The sequence below is a fragment of the Periophthalmus magnuspinnatus genome, chromosome 11, assembly GCF_009829125.3.
Source record: "Periophthalmus magnuspinnatus isolate fPerMag1 chromosome 11, fPerMag1.2.pri, whole genome shotgun sequence".
NCBI lineage: Eukaryota > Metazoa > Chordata > Actinopteri > Gobiiformes > Gobiidae > Periophthalmus > Periophthalmus magnuspinnatus.
Window position 1 is genome coordinate 28,753,177 of NC_047136.2, and position 17,702 is coordinate 28,770,878.

At 41.1% G+C, this 17,702-nt stretch overlaps 2 protein-coding genes across 2 annotated transcripts; one reads left to right on the forward strand and one right to left on the reverse strand.

Annotated features, from left to right (window-relative positions):
* Positions 1 to 1,150: 1,150 nt before the first annotated feature.
* gabpb2a (GA binding protein transcription factor subunit beta 2a) lies at positions 1,151 to 12,080 on the reverse strand. The gene is made up of 8 exons (XM_033975018.2): positions 11,765 to 12,080; positions 9,038 to 9,148; positions 7,340 to 7,507; positions 5,806 to 6,000; positions 5,586 to 5,736; positions 4,873 to 5,049; positions 4,293 to 4,390; positions 1,151 to 2,083 (listed from the first exon to the last, which is right to left on the reverse strand). Exons 2-8 carry the CDS (start codon positions 9,143 to 9,145, stop codon positions 1,796 to 1,798), a joined length of 1,185 nt encoding a protein of 394 aa, XP_033830909.1. The 5' UTR covers positions 9,146 to 9,148; positions 11,765 to 12,080; the 3' UTR covers positions 1,151 to 1,795.
* A 1,617-nt stretch (positions 12,081 to 13,697) lies between these two features.
* Positions 13,698 to 16,834, forward strand: LOC117378751 (uncharacterized). Its single transcript, XM_033975414.2, has 3 exons — positions 13,698 to 13,814; positions 14,460 to 14,550; positions 14,631 to 16,834. Exons 2-3 carry the CDS (start codon positions 14,476 to 14,478, stop codon positions 16,503 to 16,505), a joined length of 1,950 nt encoding a protein of 649 aa, XP_033831305.1. The 5' UTR covers positions 13,698 to 13,814; positions 14,460 to 14,475; the 3' UTR covers positions 16,506 to 16,834.
* Positions 16,835 to 17,702: the final 868 nt, after the last annotated feature.

Genomic DNA, 17,702 nt, shown 5'->3' on the forward strand with positions numbered 1-17,702 from the left:
ATACTGAGATGGATTGAAAGGACACTTTGCAGGAAGAAGACATTACTCCAAAAGAAACATAAAAAAGCCAGATTACAGTTTGTAAGTCCACGCAGGGATAAAGACCTTCATTTTTGGACACATGTCCTGTGGTTTGATGAAACTAAAATTGAACAGTTTGGCCATAATGAGCATCGTTACGTTTGGAGGAAAAAGGACAAAGCTTACAAGCCTGAGAACAGCATCCCCACCGTGAAATACGGGGGTGACAGCATCATGTTGTGGGGTTGTTTTGCTACAGGAGGGACTGGTGCGCATTACAAAATAGATGGCATTGTGAGGAAAGAACATTATGTGGAAATACTGAAGCAACATCTCAAGACATCAGCCAGGAAGTTCAAACTTGAGCGCAAATGGGTCTTCCAAATGGACAATGACCCGAGGCATGCTGCCAAACTGATGACAAAGAGGCTTAAGGATAACAAAGTCAATGTTTTGGAGTGGCCACAAAGCCCTGACCTCAATCCTATTGAAAATGTATGTGCAGACCTGAAAAGGCATGTGCAAGCAAGTTGGCCTACAAACTTTACAGTTTCACTGTTCTGTCAGGATCTGAGAACTATTGTGAGAAGGTTGTGGAAGGATATCCAAAACTTTTGACCCAAGTCATACAGTTTAAAGACAGTGGTATTAAATACTAATGTCATGTGTGTAAACTTCTGACTCTGAAGAAAGTAATGAAAAATTGTCTAAAATAAATCTTCATTATTCTGATATTAAGCAAATAGAAATAATTTTGGTGATCCTAATTGACAACAGATGGAAATGATCTTTTGGCTCTAATCTGGTATGTTTACATTCATGTTGTATCATGTCTGTTCATTAGCATGCCTTGTCCCAATCAAATGAATGATTAAATAAAACTGTTTATATAAAGACACATGCGCTTTCTTTTCTTAAGTATGTAAACTTCTGGTTTCAACTATATATACATAACAGTGTGTCACAGTCTGTGTACAGTCTAAGTGTCACCATGATCTGGGCAGGTCATGTTTGTAAATGGGAAAACTGGGAATTCATTCTCAAACATTTGATCTGATTTAACAATTTAACTGTTAAATAAGAGTTACATAAAAATAAAAAGATCTCAGATAAATTAACACAAAAGACAGATTTTCCAAAAACACTTTATGTCTCTAATGTTTCGTCATTGTCGCTATGGTTACAAAAATACACTTTTTATGTACAGAAACGCAGGTACAAAAATCATGTCCGCCCTTGACACCAGACGAGAAGATCAGTCAGAAAAATGAGAATAGAAAAGACAAAAGAGCAATGACACCCAGGGGGGTGGAGGCAAGGGACTGGCTGGGGGCAGAGCCAAAGAAATAGCAGGAGGAGCAGAGTTAAAATGAGATAAAACAAACATTTGTGGAGTTTATTACAAAGTTTAAAGTTCATTGAAGGAGAGCGGCCATCCTAGGCAGGGTGCTCCAGAGTTTAACATGATTTTAAAATAGAGGACATTTGGCAGAGGGAGAGGTCCTGGTCCGGTCCAGTCCTACTCTGGTCCAGGTCCCGGTCAGGTTTTATTCTTGACAAAATTTTAAGTGTCTGTGATAAAGCCATGATATCAGGTCTGTGTTCTGGACTAGTCCTGGTCCAAAACGAGGGCTCCACAGAGAAACTCAATGAACTTAACCACTGACAACCCACTTTGTACCGTTAACCCAGAAACACAGGTCTAAACACAGGTCTAAACACAGGTCTGAACCAGGAATGACCCAGGAATGACCCAGGACTAAAGTCGTCGTTGTCACTCGGTGCTGCCCGTCACCAGCGTCACTTCTTGCCCCTCCCCCTCCTCAGTCATGATGATGCCAACCACTTCCTCTTCACCCTCAACCTCATCCTGCTCGCCATTAGTGCCGTTAGCATCGTTAGCTCCATTAGCTCCGGGGTTAGCACTGGAACTAGCCTGGCTGTGGGACATGGCCTCTAATTTGATGCGGTACTCCTCTGCCTCCTGCTCCTTCCTCAGCAGCTGCTGCCTGTACTCTTGTGCTTTTCTGTTGGCTTCCTGAAGCTGCCTCTGCAATACCTCCTGAGGGTCAGAGGAGAGAATCAGAGGTCAGAGAGAAAGGCCAAAGATAAAAGGTCAGAAAAGAGAGAGGAGACTTGTACACCTGCAAGTGCCTCTACAACATGTCCTGAGGGTCAGAGGGGTCAAAGAGGTACAGACAGGAATGTCAGAGGGAGAGGAGATTGTCAATTTTGAGTCATTTGCCGAATTTGCGTCAATCATGCTAGTCATTAGCTTAACTTTATTTTCATTATTGTGCTCCAGAAACAGTTCAATAAACGAGAACTAAAGGTTTTAACTGACAAACATTTTTAAATAGAGTTCACAGTGAAAGGTTTACTTTTATAAAAACACTAGGGTTGGGCATGTTAATGTGTTTTATTGCGTTAACTCAAAAAAATTATTAATCGAGGTAAATTATTTCATTTGTCATGTGTTAACACAGGTCACTTGTATCTGTCAAAAAAACCTGGATCAAAGAGCCCCACTTCTCTCCTGGGCAGGACACCAGTCGTGCTCCGATCCAGACAAATACAGGTTTACAAGTGACTGTGCAAAGTGTCCCACATTTACAACAGTAGAGTAATGAAGCAGAGTATAGGAAGCGTCTGGCCATGTGCAGATCCAATTTTGATGTAAATTTGGCCCTGACTCAAATTGGGGGATGACACGGAGGGTGAGCTGCCTAAGCAACAGCAACAGCTCTTGAAACACAGAGAGAGTGTCAGAGGTCAAAGGTCAGAGATCAGAGGGAGGGTCGGAGAGAGGGTCGGGTGCCAGAGAGGGTTAGATAGAGGGGGTCAAACTTGGCCCACTGTAAAGGATGAGAGTTTAAAGAGACACTGCAGACGTCAAAGCCAAATACTCCATAAACATTTATATTCAGAGGTCAGCGGTCATTGGTACCAAAATGCAACGCTAAATTCTACATGTATCACCGATTATGAAAATAAAACTGGAGAAGGAAGTGTGTATGTCACAGTGGGTGTGCACCAGTGGGGGTGAGGGTTGATAGGCAAATGGCATCTGGAAAATAAGCAATTATAGAATACTCAACCATGCCCGAATCATGCCAAATACAACTTCTAGAGGGTAAATGAGAAGGGGAAAAAACTATAGCAGTTAAAAGCTCTAAAAAGTCAATTTTGTAGAATACGTCTAATTAAAAATAAATGATTTAAGATGTTTTCACACAGTTATAGCTCCGATTACATCATTCATTATAATCTAAAGATGATTTTGTCCTAAATGTGCTTCATTTGTGAAGTTGAAGCCTCAGTCTGATATAAAACCATCTCTTGGTCAAGTTGGTTTTGGAGAAGGACTCAGATTCAAAGTGTGTATTACACAACTCATCGTTTTATTTAGATTAAAAGGTTTAATATGGGGTAATGCTAGAATGTCGGGTCGGGAGGGACGGTCTGCTCTGATTGGTCAATTGAAGTGATGCGAGTTATTTTTTAAGTTGGGAAAAGGATTTAGGTTAATGTTAAGGTTTAGGTTAGGGCTTGATTAAGATTAGGGTTTAGGTTAAGATTTGATTAAGGTTTGGGTTTAGTTTGGGTCACATACACAAAGATACATAATAGTTTGCAAGCTTTTGTCACCCCTTTGAAGTCAACTAATCAGTCTTTTGTACACTACAACTCTGGGTTTTTGTTAAATCAGACATATTCTGCATATTCAGAGATTTTAACCATGTTATATTTGTTTCCTTCTCACTGACCGCCTGAAGTTTGATTTAGAGTGATTCATGTTTGAGTCATCTTCATTCTCAAGATGTCATTGCTCTGATCTAATCACATTTTCACTGCCACCGGCCCACTGTGACGTACACACTTGCTTCTCCAGTTTAATTTTCCTAAACGGTGATACATGTAGGATTCTGCAGTGTCAGTCATTTTGGTACATCTGCTGCTTGTTAGCGTGATGTGCAGCTATTCATAGGAGGGGCCCACAACATGGAGTGTTTGGTTGTGATGATGTTAACGGGGGCATCAGCTCCCATTGGACACTAACACAGAACATGCTTCTTTTATTAAGTCGTTTTAGATGAATATTGTGATTTAAAATGTCAAATTCATAACATAATGATCCACGAGTGTCACAGACTAAGTTTGGAGCAGGCATAAGCACAATATGTCTGCTTTAACACCCATTTTTCCAAAATCACATGAGTGCATTGTGGGACTCTGGTTCAGGGGTCAGGGGTCACAGGTCAGTCTCTTACCGTCTCCGGGAGCTCAGGTGTAGGCTCCAGTTTGCGTTTTCTCGTTGGAGGTTCTTCAGAAACAACCTCCTCAGTCACAGTGTTAGCTGGCACGAGCACTGGCCAATCAGAGGAGAAGATAGAGTTTAAAAGAGCCAATCAGAGAAGAGCAGGTAAAGGATCTAAGATTGTCAAAAGTATAAAAAAATCAGATACTAATCCACACTAAAATTACTGTTTAAAATTAGATAATTTGAGCTGACACTGATACTAAAAAAGTCCCATTCAGAGGATAGAAATGAACCTTTCCTGAATATGTTTATAATGATGTCTCTCTGTATCTTTCACAAGTATAAGACACATAGACTAGTGCACACTGAGGGTTTAAACACATAGAACACAGATGGGAATAGAACACAAAAGTACTACCATTTAAGGTTAAATGTAAAATCACACTGTATTGTCTAAAAAAAGTGTTTTTTAATTATGATTGTGGTATCTGAATCGGTACTGAGTATTGAAATAGAGTTTGCTTCTGCTAGTGTACTAAAATACCATAGTTTAGTTTGTTAGTTTTACTTTTCTTCCCTTGTCCTCTTACTCTGCTGCCCGTGCTGCATTGTGACAAAGAAGGGCTGTGTCATGGCTCCTGTTGCCGTCTGCAGGTTGCCGTGCTGGTCCGTTACTATGGTGATGACCCTCTGGCCTCCCTCATTCACCACCGCATGCTGGACATTCGAGTCCAGAGCAGAAGCCGCCATTGCCTCCTCCGACTCACCTTCGAAAACAGAATACAGGTTACAGACCAATCAGTCATTGTCCTGGTCCAGTCCTTCAGGGTCTCGGGTCCCTGCCTCTGGCGTCTCGGGTCCCTGCCTCTGGCGTCTCGGGTCCCTGCCTCTGGCGTCTCGGGTCCCTGCCTCTGGCGTCTCGGGTCCCTGCCTCTGGCGTCTCGGGTCCCTGCCTCTGGCGTCTCGGGTCCCTGCCTCTGGCGTCTCGGGTCCCTGCCTCTGGCGTCTCGGGTCCCTGCCTCTGGCGTCTCGGGTCCCTGCCTCTGGCGTCTCGGGTCCCTGCCTCTGGCGTCTCGGGTCCCTGCCTCTGGGGTCTCGCGTCCCTGCCTCAGGGGTCTCGCGTCCCTGCCTCAGGGGTCTCGCGTCCCTGCCTCAGGGGTCTCGCGTCCCTGCCTCAGGGGTCTCGCGTCCCTGCCTCAGGGGTCTCGCGTCCCTGCCTCAGGGGTCTCGCGTCCCTGCCTCAGGGGTCTCGCGTCCCTGCCTCAGGGGTCTCGCGTCCCTGCCTCAGGGGTCTTGGTCTCACCTGTGTTGGCCTTGTTGAGCAGCTCGGCCAGGTTGACCACTCCCCCCTGGAGTGAGGGCAGACCCTGGATGATGAACTGAGGCTGATTTCCGGAGCCGCTGTCCACGTTCACACTCACCTGATTCATGTTTACCTGGTTCTGCATCCCCTCCTGTGGACAAGACCGGTTAGAGACCAGGGCTAAACCAGCGCTAAACCAGGACTACTATCTCTCTCTCACCTGCAGCAGCAGCATGAGCTCTGTATTCTGGATGTCCACTGCTATGTCGAATGGTGTTTTGTCGAACTTACTGAGCGCGTGCACGTCGGCGCCATGTTTGATGAGCGTCTCTGCGACGCCATGGTGCCCATGCTGCGCTGCCCAGTGCAGCGCCGTCATCTTTAGCATGTCTTTGGCATTTATGTCCGCGCCGCTCTGAGCACATGGGACAAATATCAACATGTCATATAAACACATATACACTAATACCATGTTATTGTTGGTAAAGGTACTATAGGTACTTCTATGGGGTATTAAATGTAACACATAACATTTAGTTCACCATGTTACCTTATATTGTTTTGAAAATGCTGTATTAACCATTTCACACACAGCACTACAATTGTGTGTCTCCTTTATAGGAAAGAAACTCATTTATGTAATAAATGGATTCACTGTTTTGATTATTATAATAGTTGTATTTCATATCAGCTTTGCGCAGGTGGTAGTTTAACAAAGACTTTTAGTATCACAGTTGTGATTTAGCAAATATGTTGTGATCCTTTAGAGCCGTTAAACTGCACATGTCCCTGTGTAAATGTAAAATGTCGAGCTCATATAAACTGCGGATGAATAATATTGACCAATGTAAGTTTTGATGTGTTCTTCTCAGAATCAGAAGACTTTTATTGCCATATTGCCATTCTCACATGCACTAAACAAAATACACTTGGTTATGTTCATTCATCTTCACTGAAGAGAAGATAAATGGACCATTAATGTTGATTTTTTGTGAAAATAGGGCTGACCATTAAGGCTCACAAAAGCCTATATTTTTCACTGAATCGCATCAAATCGATTTGAAATATATCGTATGGAAAAAGTACTGTATCGAGATATGCATCACGGCCTTTGTATCGAGGTATGTATCGTATCAGTAAAATCTTAATGATACCCAGCCTTAAAAACAATAGGGCTAGCCAGTATGCTGTGTATCCAGTATGCTATGGTGTGAGAGCACTCATTAGGGGCCTGAATGATTATAACTCAGGCACAGTGCACACTTGGTGTACCTCATTACACCTAGCCTACAATCAGAAACTGTAAACAAACAGGTGTTTATAGTTTCAGTGTAGTTAGCTCCTCCCTTCAGACAGATATAAGGCAGTGTCCAGCAGTAATCTGACCAGAACTGAAGAAGCGGCCTTGGAGCAGCCAAACATCTTCACTCCAACAACTTTTTGTCCAACTGACAAATATGAATTTTTCTTTTACAAAAGTAAGGAGGGCCCAGGGGTGCTCGCTAGATTACTCAAACATGCATGGATGACATCTAAAACCTTTTTAAAATCTTTTTTTTTTTGATGAGGGACCATTATAATATGGTAGGAAGCTCCAAAAAGTTGATTTTGCAAAATATCCCCCCTCTTTCTCATCAGCGTGTGTCGCTCTGCACACACGCAAACGTCATGCTACATGTCATATGAACACACATGTCCGCATCGCTGAGGGCACAGACTAAACACAAATATGAATCAGACCAATCCCCCCTCACCCGTACAAGCAGCTCTACTATGATGGTGTGTCCCTCGGCTGCAGCCATGTGCAGGGGTGTTCGATCCACTTTGGTCCGTGCGTCTCGGCTCACTCCGGCTCTGAGCAGCACATCGGCGGTGGAGTAGTGACCGTGCTGAGCCGCCAGGTGCAGAGGCGATGTGCCCAACTGAAAAATTAAAGCAGACATATTGTGCTTGTGTCAGCTATACAGTTATAATCTATGACACCTGTGGATCATTATGTTAGAACAAGTAAAACTGAATGTAAAAGCTAACTTAAGCCACTAGATGGCGCTATACGACTCCTGTAGTCATCGATTCTACTGATACAGCTCTGTACATTTAAGTACACTGAAAATTAATATTTATCCTATTATACCTATGGCAACAAAATGCAATTCTGACAGAATAAATGTGTGGAGGCCAAGTAAAAAAATGGTTGCTGAATGTAGTCCAAGCCGACAATTTTTCAAAATGAAAACAACAGACACAGAAGGTATCTCACAGCCGCAGTTGATGTTTCTGGAGTGCACAGAGCATGCAGAGTAAATTTACTCATCTGACCAAATTCCCCAAACTTGAACGTCCTTGACGCACAAATAAAGCAAGTGACTAAAGCGGGGCATTTGACGAGATTTTTTTTGCCTAATTTCAAAAGAAAACACAGATCCAGGTATGTTTTTGAGGAGGTAATATAACATGGCTTGAAGCTCAATAGAGTCAATTTGTGTAATACAGAACCTTTAAATTTATTACAAACTCATCCACAGCCTCCCTTAAACCTGAAACCTATTTTGTGCAGTTATATCTTCACATATATTTGTTAAAATAAAGCTTTGTGTGTATTTTTAGGCATCAAGTGGCCAAAACAAAACATCAGCCTGTGCTGGAGATTCAAGGCCGATAGCTGATTTGTTGAAAAGTGCAAATAACTGCCTGATAATACGCAGAAGAGAGGAGAGATCAGAGCTACAGACGAGATGAGAGATCAGATCTACAGATGAGACGAGAGATCGGAGCTACAGACGAGACAAGAGATCGGAGCTACAGACGAGACAAGAGATCGGAGCTACAGACGAGAGTTGAGCTCAGAGCTACAGACGAGACGAGAGATCAGAACAACAGGCGAGAGATCAGAGCTACAGACGAGACGAGAGATCAGAACTACAGGCGAGACAAGAGATCAGAACTACAGGCGAGAGATCAGAGCTACAGGCGAGAGATCAGAGCTACAGACGAGAGGAGAGATCAGAGCTACAGACGAGAGGAGAGATCGGAGCTACAGACGAGAGCTCAGAGCTACAGACGAGAGCTCAGAGCTACAGACGAGAGCTCAGAGCTACAGACGAGAGCTCAGAGCTACAGACGAGAGCTCAGAGCTACAGACGAGAGCTCAGAGCTACAGACGAGAGCTCAGAGCTACAGACGAGAGCTCAGAGCTACAGACGAGAGGAGAGCTTAGAGCTACAGACGAGACAAGAGATCAGAGCTACAGACGAGACAAGAGATCAGAGCTACAGACGAGAGATTGGAGTTACAGACGAGAAGAGAGATCAGAGCTACAGACGACAGATCAGAGCTAGAGACAAGAGGAGAGCTCAGAACTACAGACGAGACGAGAGATCAGAGCTACAAACCCGAGATCAGAACTATAGACAAGAGAGCTCAGAGCTATAGAGGTAAACGCAGAGTCATACCCAGTCTGTGGTGAAGGGGGCACCGTTGGCCATTAGGTTGCGCACCTCGTCGTCATGACCTTTGCGGGCAGCCTCCAGGAGGCGCTTCCCCAGGTCCACCAGCGACATTTGCTGAAACAGTGAAAAAATGTTATTGGTCAAGTTCAATAAACACAAACATGCTCAACATAGTAATATAACAATAATAATAATAATAATTGAGGATTTCACATATATGGATATTTTTTTTGAAACAGCTCGGGTCAATAACCAATGTTTTTTGCCAAATATATTTATATATATTTTTTTATTTTAAAACAACAGAAATTTTATAATACACTGCCCAGCCAAAAAAAAGTTGCCACCTGGATTTATCCATGCAAATAATTTGGTGTTACTGCAGTTGATCAGGTCTAGTTTCAGTGACAGTCTGTGCTCAAAGAATGAGTTCAGCTGACTACCTGAACATACTGAATGACCAGGTTATTCCATCAATGGATTTTTTCTTCCCTGATGGCATGGGCATATTCCAAGATGACAATGCCAGGATTCATCAGGCTCAAATTGTGAAAGAGTGGTTCAGGAGCATGAGACATTTTCAAACATGGATTGGCCACCACAGAGTCCAGACCTTAACCCCATTGTTAATCTTTGGGATATGCTGGAGAAGGTGGAGAGGTCAGACTCAGCCATCATCAATGCAAGATCTTGGTGAAAAATGAACGCAACACTGGATGGAAATAAATCTTGTGACATTGCAGAAGCTTATCAAAACAATGCCACAGCAAATGCGTGCTGTAATCAAAGCTAAAAGCGGTCCAACCAAATATTAGAGTGTGTGACCTTTTTTTTGGCCAGGCAGTGTAGATTAAGGACTGCTTAGAGATTGGCCTTTGAGTTAGATGGTATTCTTTATTGTGACTTTCCAGTTTAGTTTAGTTTAGAAACAGAACTATTAATATAAAACTTATAATGATGCAATAACAACAAATACAGAATGATCACAGAGTCAAGCTCTGATGCCACAATCCAGATTTAAGTTAAATATTTTGGGTCGAAGTTCACAATGCATTTCCCCACATAAGGTCTACAACACGTTACTTGTCCTAGTACAAGAATTTTGCAGAAAATTAGTCCGAAAAATGTACTTAATGTTCTGTTGGAACTGTGGAACACAATGCAGACTATCAGAACATAGAGAGAGTACAACCTTGAGTAACACTAGTGGAAATGGGGCTTGGGCAAAACCACCCAATAAGCTAATAACTAATCACATGACCTGACAGTCTCATTGCAGTGCATTTGTGCAGGTCCCTGGTTTTATTTAAATAATGTTTCTATATTTATTATGACTATCCAACTCAAACAGATTCAAGCTAAATTGACCTGATTCTTATAATCTTGAAAAGGCCTTTTCAAAAGAAAAAGATAAAAAAAATAAAAAAATTTAGCCCTTTGACAACATATAATCAGGATTCCCCAGTGACTGTCACCCACAGGTTTGTACTGTCTTTATTGTCCAAACCTGAAGTCCTTAAATCAGTATTTACCCTGTAAAATCTGACTCTGTAGAGTTTCTTACCAACCTCTTAAGACCCGAGCTCTTGCATGACATGCTTTATTAATTTCTCTTTGTTATTTTGGCTGATTGGGACCTGATGACTGTAAAAACAAAGAATTATCTTTTTACATTAGGTAGTTTTTGAGAACAGTGATGAGAAAGGAATGTCCTCGTATGTGGACACTTTCATCATTTTGACAAATGCCTTTATAAAAAAAAAAAAAATAAAATAAAAACATTCTAAACTCTTAAAAATCAATTTAAATTGAGCATTTTTGCATTGTTGCTGTTCTTGTATGCTGTTGTTCTTCTAAAAATTTGCACTGTGCCCTAGACAACCCAAGATGTGTTGTCCACATTTGTGGACGCCAGGTGCTTGATTTTGTCAAGCCATCTACAGGGGCTGTGGATTCTCAATGTGATTATCACATTTCTTGAGTTTTAATATTATTAAACAGACATGTAAACGGCAAAATAATCTAACTTGTTTCTCATGGTGGATCCTCTGTTCACCTACATCGGATTTTGTGGTTTACATGTGATTTAAATCATCTTAAGAGTCAGACAAAGTTCAGTCCGTGACCCAAACATCCCAAAATGTCTCTGCTGTGAGGGATGCACCACACGGTTATGGTTCCACACACTGTTTCAGGAGGGTTTACTCTCGGGTCTGTTCTCGGGTGCTTTGCTCTGTGTCTGGAGAAGGTCCGGGGACAGTAGCCCGCCTTTGTGTCCGATAAAGGGTGCAGAGCCCCGGGCCGCGGGTCTATGGAGAATGACGAGTTTTCGAGCTCCGCCATTTTCTCTCACGGAGCGAAAAGACTCCGCCATGTGCCACGTCCCCCGGGCTCCACGGCCTCAAACCCACCGTGAAAAGCCCCGTAAACCCACCCGGTGTCACGCAAACAAGCACCGAAGCACCGACAGGAAACCGTTTGATATTAAGTTGTTGGTTTTCCGGGGGAAGTCACGGAGAAATTTCCTATTTTACAGCGACGCGAGAAAAAACTACTTCCACATCCGGTTAGAGTGCAAGCGCACGGAGCGTCTCTAGCGTCTTTCCCGAGTTTAGGAGCGAAAAGTGGGCCGATTAGGTTTTAGTTTTTGGCGTTAGTGATGGTAGTTTTATCGGAGAAGAGGTCGCGGAGGGCGGCAGCAAAGGAACAGGCCGCGGGAGCTCTACTTACCGTCTCCAGCTTGGATAATGTGTGGGGTCCCCTCGATGCTAGTGCTAGCGCGTTAGCTCCGGGGCCAAACGCGTCCTAAAACACTCAGTGCGAACAGTTTATAAAGTGCGCTAACTCTGCGGATTATTCACGGCCTCGGTGTCTTTCCCTGGGCCCGGAAAAAGGCCTTGGAGTGCGCCAGAATTGGCTCACTGCACGCCAAAAGTAGTGTTTATGCGCCGCTGCTGCTCCGCGGAGTGACTGCGTCAAGGAGCGGCTGAACGCGGAGCTGCGCGCCAGGAACCTCCCCTTTCACAATAAAAGCCCGCACTGACACAGACTGGTCCCGCGGAGGAGATGGAACAGAACTGAGAGAATAATACATCTGTCTGCAGAAAGGCACTGAACTGACCCTATGATCCTTATCATTTTACCTCAGATGATATTAGGGATTCTGTATGTTTAACTAAATTATAATATTTGCACAAAACTGGACACTTTATAACACCGGCCACTTTAATAAGTCATGTTTACACTGTTGTTCTGATGCTACTGTTGTATATATTTTCTACCTTTAAGTATTTTATTTGATTTTTAAGCGTATCTTTTTTTAACTTCGTGCATGCTCTTATTTGTATTTGTATTTATTCAGTGTGTTTTATGTTTTATGTTGCACTTTATCACCAAAATAAGTTCCTAGTTTGTGAACTGTGTTCACAAACGATGGCAATAAAAGGATTCTGATTCTGAAATAGAGAACTGGTTAACATTTCTGTGGCCCAGTTATAGTGTCACTGTCAAATGTGTGTAATGGCCAGGTGTCTGGTGATTTTCTGAGTCAACTTCAGGTGAGTTTTGTTGTGTAAAGATATTTTAATAGATTTTATGTCAAATAAATTGTTTTTATCTTGGAAACTTCAGTTGTGTTCATATTTCTTCTAGTTTGAGCCCAGTTTAATCCTGATGTAGACATGGTCATGTTCTAGTGCTGGTTTAGACCTGATCTAGTCCAGGTCTAGGCTGAGTTCAGTCTCAATTTTGATGAGTTTTTGTGCAAGTGTGAACAGACTCTTAGCTCCATATATTGAAAGTCCTCCATATCGTATATATGTTGTATTCATGTCGGTACTTTCAATTTGACTGTAAAAAATACAATCAAACATTTTCAGGGCATAATCGCTGGGACTCCTATGGAAGCCCGTTTCCGCCATGAAAAAAAAAAAAAAAAGCCCCACAGAAAGTCGAAATTACGAGTTTTAAACTCGTAATTACGACTTTTAAACTCGTAATTATGAGTTTAAAACTCGTAATTATGAGTTTAAAACTCGTAATTATGAGTTTAAAACTCGTAATTATGAGTTTAAAACTCGTAATTTCGAGTTTAAAAGTCGTAATTATGAGTTTAAAACTCGTAATTTCGAGTTTAAAACTCGAAATTACGAGTTTAAAACTCGTAATTTCGAGTTTAAAACTCGTAATTTCGAGTTTAAAACTCGTAATTTCGAGTTTAAAACTCGTAATTTCGAGTTTAAAACTCGTAATTACGACTTTTAAACTCGAAATTACGAGTTTTTAATCTCCTCATTATTCCCCCAAGCGTCACCATCCATCATGCACATGCACATGGGATGTTCCAACTAACTTCTCTGAACCAGATCCACATACAACGTAACTGGATTGTAAAGGCAAGTAGAAAGTTTTTAAGACAATTTATAGTAGTTATGTTTCATGAAGTACTTTATAAAATATAGGGTAATTTTCCCAAAATGGAATGTACTATGTAGTACGAAGTGTAGATTAATTTGAGAGCTCTATAGGTTTACTAGCTTTGAATTGAAGTTAGATAAATGAAACACGCTTTACTGTTTACTGTTTTGTTCACATCCACATCGGTGTTTGTATATATGTGCGTTAGTGACTCGTAACGCTGTAGCTCGTCCACATGGGGTCATTGTTCTATATTTATATGGGTAGGAACCTTACAGATGATATGTTTCCGGGGAAAGGCGCACACGATTTGTTTGCTATAGATATCAGTTACGTTTTACAGTGTTTTCATCGATTTTCCCAGGTAAGTCATGTGAACTCAGTAGTTTATCTTTTTGCGGTTAATAACGTTTTTGTTTGGTTGTCTTGCTGGTATTTATGCAATTCTGTATTGAAAGTGAACCGCTATTATTCCACGTTACCATAGCTATGTTATACTACAGCAAACCTACGATACCCCAGCAACGCATTACTGGGCTAAATCAAAATGGTCTTTTTCGCAATAGACGGGATTCTCAAACTGATGGTTTACAAATTTTGTTGAAACTTTTCCCTAAGTGAACCTACCTTACAGTACACAATTAGATCTTAAAGTTGTCACATTACCTTTACCTTTATTCTTATAACATTTATTAGATTTTATTTTAAATTTAGAATTACCTTCAAGTTATTGTATTAATTATGACCTTTACATGAATTCACAATTACCTTGAATTGTTATATTTATTGTTGTAATTTAACAATCATTACATATAGTGCAAACTAACAATCATGTATATCAATAAATTCCTTATTGTCCTATTTATGCCTTGTTTTACAATAAGCATTTGTTTTTTATATAAAAATGTTGCCAATTATATTAATATTTTCAATAATTGCAAAACATCTTAAAGTCATTTACACTATATAGATACCATTTTAATTGAACATGTTATTATCCTCATTACAGCAGAAAAAATGTGAAGATGGATGAGCTGGCAGAATATTTGAGATCCAGGCATGTGGATGAAGAGGCTATACAACGAATGGAACAAGACAAGGTAGTAAACTGCTTTTAGTATTATGACTCCATACAGACCAGTAATAATAATGACACATTTGGGGTTTTTTTTGTTTATAGATTGATCCCACTGTAATAAAGCTGATGAGTGATGAGGAACTGAAGGACTATCTACCATCATACGGTGATCGAATAGCTGTATTTGGACACTGTAGACGACAAGAAGAACCAAGTCGAAAGTCAAAACTCTTTGAAAGACTTAAATTAAAGTTTAGCAAGAATCAAAACGGTAAAGTAGGAGTGCAAAAAGAACATGGGAAAACTAGTATCAGAAGAAAGAGTGACAGAAAAGTTGAGCTTGGGTGGTTAAATTTTAGAAAAAAAGACAATACATATGTGCATATGCGCACTAAAAATGGTGGAGGTACAAGGAAGGAAAGTGTGCCTAAAAAGAGTACAAACATTAACCTAATTGAAAAAGCATTGGAGTTGTTTTTTCCTGGAGGAGAAAATGTGCATGGCAAAAGCTGTGATTTTGAAGTGGATTTAACTGACTTTCAGGAAACCCCTTTACCTGAACATATAACAGTTGAGGAAATGTATGAGATGACAAAGTTGCCAGTTTTGCGATTTTACTTAAAAACGAAAAAGAGACAAATTGTAACAGAAGGAAACCCTGAGGAGAGCAATGCTGAATCTGACAATATGGTCAGCCACTCTGTTGTACCACATGAGGCATCAAGCAGTTCTACAGTTTTGAGCCTAAACAATTTGGATGTTATTCATATTGCAACTTTTTACAACACTGAACCTTTAGAAAGCAATTCGAGTTTAGACATTCATTTAGAAGGACAAGAAAGCACACTTAATTTGAATGATTTGGATGAAAGCGGTATTGTGACTGTACGTTCTGTGGACCACTTAGAAATGGAAGCCCCCAATCTTGAGGATACCTTGCCACTAATTGAGGAAGAGTTGCCTATTTTTTTGAATATGCCTGAAAATAACAAAACCATCATTGTGGTTCATCGAGGCCAGATTCTTCAAGAGCTCATTCAAGTGTTCAGTAACGATGAGATGATGAACAAGAAAAATGTCCGCTTTAAAGTAATTCTTCCTGATGGAAATCTTGAAAAGGCTTTAGATGATGGAGGTGTAGTAAGGGATGTGCTGTCAGAGTTCTGGCAAGACTTTTATGAACAGTGCACCATGGGAAGTGACTTCAAAGTGCCATACTTGCGACACGACTTTGGAAAGGAGGAATGGGAAAGTGTAGGTCGAATCATTGCTTTTGGCTGGAAACAAGAAAAACAACTTCCAATAAAACTTGCTCCTGTTATTCTTGAGCAAGCTATTCTTGGAGATGTGGAGAGTGATCTTTTAGATAGTTTTCTCAAGTATGTATCACACTCGGAGCGAGTCATGTTTCAAACTTGCTTTTCAGATTTTGAAAGTATTGATGAAAATGAGTTATTAGAAGTTCTAGATCTCCATAATTGTCGCAGACATCCAACATCAAACAACATTGAGCAAATCATAAGAGAGCTTGCTCACAAGAAACTTATTCAGGAGCCTGCATTTGTCATTGAGCAGTGGAGTACTGTGCTTGTGGAGATGAAGTCAGAGCTGAAGGGTATAGCAGCAGCTTATGATGCACTGCAGCCAACATCACGCAAAATTATGCAATCGCTCACTTATCCAACAAATCAAAATGCTTCTGAAAAACAGATGGTTAAGTATGTCAACACATATCTTCGAGAGTGTGACATGCCTCATCTTTCCAGGTTTCTTAGGTTTTGCACAGGGTCTGATGTATTTACAGGAAAAGACATCACTGTCTCATTCACAATGATTAATGGCCTTCAGAGAAGACCTGTTGCTCACACTTGTGGTTGTTACTTGGAGTTGCCAGTTACTTATGAGAGTTACCCAGATTTTCGGCATGAAATGAACAAAATACTGGAGAGCAATATTTGGGTGATGGATATTGTGTGATTTTCATCCTAAATCAACAAAAAGGTTCATGTGCGTAGTTATTGGCACAATGTTACATATACAACTATTTTAAATATTCTTGTTAGAACTGTTATTGCAACATTTTACATATTGCACTTAAATTGAAACTATTATTTGCCATAGTAGTATCTGAAAATGTTAAGATACTGTTCATCTATCTGTTGAGGCAGAAGTTGGTGTTTGCTAAAGTATTAAACAACTGGTTTGTTTATATAGAGCAGAAATGGTTCTGTTTATGTGAACAATTATTTTCTGGAAGATGGAATGTTTGATAGCATAAATAAAACATAGTTTGTGTTTGAAGTATTATTTCTGGTTCATTTTTATTGATTAAATTGTCTTTGCCTTCCACGTGCACGAGGGGGGGCTTGTGACCAAACTAGCGCTCCGCTGAGACCACGGAAGACAAGCGCTCACAAGTGGTCGGTACAGCGCTCATGGCACAAAACATGGGTCAGAATTACGCTCACGGCCCACTGACTTGTTCAACACGCCAGAAACTTTACTGGAGCTTAATTCAGAGCTATTTGTTTATAAAAAATACGTAGGTGATAAACACAACAGTCCTCTTGTCTCCTCTGCTCTGTACAATCATATTCTGGCAATGTGCCCACTGGCTACAAGCTCAGCATGACCTCCGCGAGTCATTCTGGACACGAGCGGCACCTGTCCAGGCCTCTGGGCAAGTAGCGCACTGGAACGAGCGCTCATCATCCAACTCCAATACCTTGCATCACGTTTTGCATACCAATCAAAGCTGCTTTTTATACTTTATATATACTATTAGTCCATGTTGGACAAATTTTGACATGGAGACTAGAGTTGAACGAAGGCCTGTCTTTCAGTGATTGTAGAGTTAATACGCACTCAGTTGAAGATGTCTTGTGTAACAGGAACATGACATAATGTGACCACTAGATGGTGGACTTGTTACGCGCCTTATCAGACCTGGACAGGTGCCGCTCGTCCAGAATGACTCACGGAGGTCGTGGTGAGTTTGTAGCCAGTGCACACATTGCAAGTGAGTGTACAGGGCAGAAGAGACAAGAGGACTGTTGTGTTTATCACCTACGTACTTTTATAAATGAATAAATTTAGCTCCAGTAAAGTTTCTGGCGTCTTGAACAAGTCAGTGGACCTTGAGCACTATTCTGGCCACTGTTTATTTATTATTAA